Source organism: Silene latifolia, chromosome X (genome assembly GCF_048544455.1).
Source record: "Silene latifolia isolate original U9 population chromosome X, ASM4854445v1, whole genome shotgun sequence".
In the NCBI taxonomy this organism is placed as follows: domain Eukaryota; kingdom Viridiplantae; phylum Streptophyta; class Magnoliopsida; order Caryophyllales; family Caryophyllaceae; genus Silene; species Silene latifolia.
The window spans coordinates 326196751-326202790 of NC_133537.1; the positions used below are offsets into that span (position 1 = coordinate 326196751).

General features: G+C 33.3%; 1 protein-coding gene across 1 annotated transcript; it reads right to left on the reverse strand.

Annotated features, from left to right (window-relative positions):
* Positions 1–241: 241 nt before the first annotated feature.
* LOC141618290 (gibberellin 20 oxidase 1-like) lies at positions 242–2720 on the reverse strand. The gene is made up of 3 exons (XM_074435387.1): positions 2035–2720; positions 1326–1647; positions 242–821 (listed from the first exon to the last, which is right to left on the reverse strand). Exons 1-3 carry the CDS (start codon positions 2604–2606, stop codon positions 534–536), a joined length of 1182 nt encoding a protein of 393 aa, XP_074291488.1. The 5' UTR covers positions 2607–2720; the 3' UTR covers positions 242–533.
* Between the last annotated feature and the right edge of the window lie 3320 nt (positions 2721–6040).

Consider the following 6040-nt stretch of genomic DNA (forward strand, 5'->3'; position numbering starts at 1 on the left):
TTTATATTTAAACTCGATTATCAATATTTAATCACATCTTTATCGGCCACACTATCCTCAAACATCTCTAGGTTTTATGCATGGAAAAGATCAATTTATAATTTTTTATTTTCAAATCCAAACCAACTTTTCTTAGGCTAACTATAATTTACTCTATATATATATATGTTGTTGGATTTTTTAAGAGATTAATTAAGAAGTGCACAATTTTTCCCATGTTGATCATGTACGTACTACCACAAAAAAAAACAATTTAACTCATTCTTAGTAGTAACAAATTAATTTCTTCATAAAAGTGAAGTTCTTATCATAACTAAGACACTAATAACAACTCTTTATTAGCTTCTTAATCATAAATCTCACCATACCTAATTAATTAAACTCTAACTTCAAAAACATTATTCTAAACTAATTTAACTAATTAATATCCAACATACTCCGTACAACAAATAATTTACATTTGCTTTATTTTACGAGGAAAAAATAAAGTAAACATAAACTATTGAACGGTACGGATGAAGTATATAATAAACTCAATTAATTTCCATGGCTTGATGATGATCTCTATGTTGTTGAACCCACTCGGAAAATGCCTTCAAAGTGTTCATATCAGCTCTATAGTGTTTTTGTGTAAACTCAAGCAACACAGGCCACGTAAAATCTGGATACACTCTTTGATTTTCTTCGTCCACGAGTTCACTTGGTGGTTTTACCACTTTATCCTTGCTTGGACATAGGAAAAATGCTAGTGATTTTCTTGGCTTTTCATTGTTTGTCACGGCTCTATGTAAACAACTCTTGTATCTTCCGTTCGATAATGCCTACATGATATATAATACGTACACAAGATTAGTATTACAACATTATAGAATATCATGACAAATCTAACATTTTTTGTTATTAAATCTGATCTAGTTTAGTCTTTTTCGTATTTATTGTCGAGGTTGGACTATCCTTGTTAACTCCTTGTACGGAAAGCGACTCGACTAAATATTTATATTTCAATGCAGAAACTACTTAGTTGATCCTTGTTAACTTATTATTTGTAGATGAGTAGCGGATATTTTTGTTCTAATATACTCTTTCTGTTCAACTCAGTAGTTATCATTGTTTAAAATATATCAGAAGAATTTCAAAAATTGATAATTATTGACCAAGACAGAGGGAGCAAGTCATTGTCTATTTACCTACCAACTTGCCGATGTGACATTTTTGTGTGCATGCAAGTTAAAAAATCCTATATACTCACTACTATGCAAAATAATGCAATAAATCAACAATAAAAATACGGTTGTACGTGGTATGTACATGCATGGTACACATACCGTGAAAGTGTCACCAATGTTGACGACAAAGGCATTAAAATTAGGAGAAATGGGACGCCATTTATCGTCCACAAATACTTGAAGACCACCAACTTGATCTTGATGTAGTATGGTTAACGAAGTCGGGTCACAATGAGGTCCGGTTCCGAGAGTTAGGTCCGGTCTCTGGCACGGTGGATAATAGTTGAGTCGCATCACGGACTCGTCGCCTTGAAAAAACTCCTTAAAATGTTGTCTCCCAACTCCTAGACTTAACCCAAGTAGCTCCATGATGCTTAGTGATAGTTGGCTCATTGCTTCACAATATTCTTGATAAACTTTTCTGTAAATAAACAAATATCACACGTGATATTAGTCTCATGATGTATAGTATATTGTACATTTTTTTGTCTTATATGTTCCCATATGGTTTGGAGAAGTTAAATATTATTTGTCCATATATAATGAAACTCGATCTCGGGATCGTTGGACTAAAACTTGTGTTTTAAGTAGCTGTTTTATCAGTATCGGTTTTTCATTTAAACTAATTAATGCGGTTATAAATTTTTATGGATCTGTTTTATAGAACGGTTTACTGAGACCAACTAATATATAAGCGGGGTGCGGGTGTGGACCCACTAAAAGAATTCTTGTAAAGTCAAAATTCAAGTGATATGTACTTTATAAGGAGCACTATTTTTTTTCTTGTACTATACTACTAAATGCTTACCCCAAATGATCAAAATTGTGACCCAAAGTGTTGATAAAGTATTCTTGGACAGTTTTTGTAGAAGATGAACTGTCATGAGTGGATGATTGGAAAGAAAGAGTCTCCTTCCAAGGGAGATTACAAGAGAATCGACCGGTGAAACTACTAGCATAGCCACAATGCTCTCCTAGTTTCCTTTGAGCCCTTTGCTTTTGAGCCAAGGGTTGCTCAAAGAACTCGTCCATCATTTTATGAGCATTTTTCACTAATTTATCATTAACACCATGATTAACAACAAGAAAAAATCCATGTTTAAGACAAGCTTTTCTAACAAGCTGGGACGCCTCCAGGGTTGCTTCAGGGTTACCTGACAGGAAACCCTGAAGGTCGAGGAGGGGAACAGGTAAATCTTCGACTTGAAAATTGGTCGATGGTTTGTCGTTGTCCGGCCATATAAACTCTTGTGGAACATTGGATTGGTTATTAAGAAAAGATGCATCAAAAACAAAAGGCTTGTTTTGATCATCTTTAGAGGCCATTTGGTTAACTTTTGGCAACATAATAGGAATGTTTCTCATGCAATCAATAGCCATTTTGCATTAATTCTTCAAAAAAAGTAAAAGATTATTCTTAAGAACAATGCGAATAAAGAGAAATAGCTTAAGGAAAAGATTAAAGTGTTTTGTGTTGGTGTTTGAAGGAGGATTGAAATGAAGAGTTAATGTTGGAGGGGTTTTATAGCTATACAAATGTTGTGTAATTTACAATTAAGGGCTTCATAATTATGCATATTTGCAAATGAATAGGACATATAACATGGACAAAGTAGGGTAATGGCCCAAGTTTTTTTGTCGTGTAGGGAAATTGCCAGGGCAGCGTTTCCCAATAGAATTTGGCGTCTCTTTGAGAAAGAAAGAAAGAAAGATAAATGAAACTAATGTTGCCACTCTTTAATTCTTGATTATTTAACTTTATCTTTTTATTTAACTTTATACCGTTTTCTTTTCTTTTTAACATATTCGGTGACAAAGTTTTGAGACATTGAGATTCAATAAAGGATAAGTATATTGAGTCGGTTTTATATTTATTAGGAATACTTATATTCTCCACAACATCTCTAATATATGAGAAAATACATGAAGTAGTCCTATGAAGTACTAGTAGTATGAAATTGTGTTTGCAAATGATAATATATGTCTATGACTTTCCTCATACTAAATTTAATTTAAAAAGCTGACCTAAAAATATGCCAAAAAAATCGAAATATCGAACAAATAAGAAAATGTATCAATCCGAGTCGTGAACTTTGACATATGAATTAAAATTACTTGGTAAAATCTAAGTCATTTATCCCTATACTCGTATAATATACAAAATATTCCCTATATGTCGAAATATAAGCGTTAATTTGGTGAAATGTATACGAGAAAACAATTTTTTTTTTGTCACGATTCTAAAGATATTATTTTCATATATTTTTCACAAAGTAGTTTCTTATAAGATTAAAATTAAAGGACTTGACTCGAAAAGTGAAATGATACATATATTATGCCATGGAGCCACTATTATAAATCATATAGAGTCCCAAAATATAAAATGATACGAGCAGAACTAAATAGCCAGTGATGAATCCATTAATTAAATTTAAAATTATCAATCATATCACCTATCATCATATTTTGTGTTTTGTTAGGTAGTAGTTATTGTGTAAGATGGTCTTACACTATGAGACAATCTCATTATGTAAAAAGATAATTCATTTATTAGCATTAAATGAACAACTTTTTTACAAAAAAAGGGCTCTCTTATAATATGATACGGTCTTATAAACTTATACTATAATTTGTATTTTTTTTTCTTTTTTTGTGTTAAATCATATCACCATTTTAATTACTAGTGCTATGTGTCAGACCTACATAGAATTTTATTCGAACGATATCTAAGCTTTCAATGGACCGCCTTGAACTAAGGGCTTTTGTTGTCAGCAAATTTCAAGGCCCTGCAAAAAATTAATTTTAGACAGTAAATAAGTTTGTGTTGTAGTCAGCACCTATTTATCCAAGCACAATTTTTTATTTAAGATCGTCTTAAGTTAAAATTGACCTATTTAAATAACATATAAAAACAAAAAAATTAATGTGAGACATTTGAAGTTAAAACACTCTTAACTAAGACTAATTGTTATTTAAGTTGGGTCGACAATATTTCTAGTCTAGCTATTTCAAAATTAAACTAGTTTTGTATTCCGTGAAATTCAGAGGAACTTCAATGTTTATCTTATAATATTTTTTAGTGATTTGATTCTATGAGAATATAGTCCGATCAACTTGGTTCACGTCTTTTAGGTTTTGAGGGTTGTATGAAGTTAATTAGTCTTTTGTAAAACGACTTTACGTAAAATCAAAATTAAAGTGGTATATTCCTGATAAATCCATGGAGATGTAACAGATTAGAGAGAGAAAGTTTATAGTAAGAGAAAGTTTGTTATAGTGAGAGAAAGTTTGTTGTATTAAACTGAAAAAAATGTATGTAAAAGTGGTTACATGTACAAGGAAATAGTCTATTTATAGTAGCTAACTAACTCTAGTTAACTTATCTAACTAACTAAATATCTTACACACACACACCCCCATCCCTTTCAAGTAGGACTTGGAGGTTGCGATACAAGGCCTAACTTGGCAACTAAAAATGAATGTTGTTGTTCACCAAGAGGCTTCGTCATGACATCTGCCAATTGTGCTTGACGGGAAACATGCTTGGTAGAGATCAAGCCTTCTTCAATTCGTACTTTGATGTAATGGCAATCAAGTTTGAGGTGTTTAGTCCTTTCGTGGAAGACAGGGTTTGCAGCTATATGTTGAGCTGTCTTGTTATCGCAGTGTAATGTGATTGGCAATGGGATTTGTAAATCAAAATCTCTTAGTAGTCCTTCCAACCATACCAATTCTGCAGCAGTGTGACTCATACTACGATATTCTGCTTCTGCATAAGACTTACTCACCGTGTTTTGTTTTTTAGTCTTCCAGGATATGAGAGAGTCACCAAGGAAGACACAAAATCCTGTTAAAGATCTTCAAGTGAAGGCACAAATGCCCCAATCAGCATCACAATAACTGGATAAATGGCTAGAATTAGAAGAAGGATAAAACAGGCCAGTATTGATTGTTTGCTTGAGATATCTCACAATATGAAGTGATGCCCGCATATAAGGAAGTCGTGGATAACTCAGGAACTGACTCAATTGTTGCACAGAGTAGGAGATGTCAGGGCGTGAAAGATTAAGATATAGGAGTCTCCCTACAAGTCTCCTGTATATTTCTGGATTTAATAAAGGGTCACCTTCTTCTGCGAAAAGCTTCAGACCCTTGGGCAAGGGAAAGGATGCCCCTTTGCAGTTCCTCCATGTGGGTATCTTTTAAGATATCCACTATATATTTCCGTTGATTGAGAGTAATGCCTTGAGCTGATCTTGCAACTTCTGTACCAATAAAGTATCTAAGCTGTCCTAAATCTTTGATAGTAAATGGTTTGTCAAGCAAGGACTTCAACTGAGTTATATACTGTTCATTATTCCCTGCCACCAGTAAATCATCCACATATACCAAAATAGCAGTGAAATCAGTAGGACTAGTGTGGCGTATAAAGAGGGAATAATCTTGTTTGCTCTGTGTATACCCCTGATTCTTTAAAAACTTTGTGAGCTCAAAGTTCCATTGACGCGAGGCTTGCTTAAAACCATACAATGATCTTTTTAAGAGACAAACATCACCGGGTTTACCCTTTGTATAGCCTTCAAGGACCTGCATATAGACTTCTTCATCCAAAAACACATGAAGGAATGTATTGTTTATGTCCATTTGGTGCAATTTCCATCCTTTAGCAGCTGCTATAGCAATTAATGTACGCACACTAGTGAATTTAGAAACAGGACTAAAGTTGTGTTTGAAATCTTTCCCTTGTATTTGGTTGTATCCCTTGGCTACTAGGCGAGCCTTATACCTCTCAACACTCCCATCAGGCTTAAACT

Excerpts from the sequence above, each read along its gene's own strand:
- LOC141618290 (XM_074435387.1), bottom strand. The coding sequence starts at position 2,606 with ATGGCTATTGATTGCATGAGAAACATTCCTATTATGTTGCCAAAAGTT. Across the intron at positions 1,648-2,034 it reads CACAATTTTGATCATTTGGG|AAAAGTTTATCAAGAATATT; the intron begins GTAAGCATTTAG and ends GTTTATTTACAG. Across the intron at positions 822-1,325 it reads ACATTGGTGACACTTTCACG|GCATTATCGAACGGAAGATA; the intron begins GTATGTGTACCA and ends TATATCATGTAG.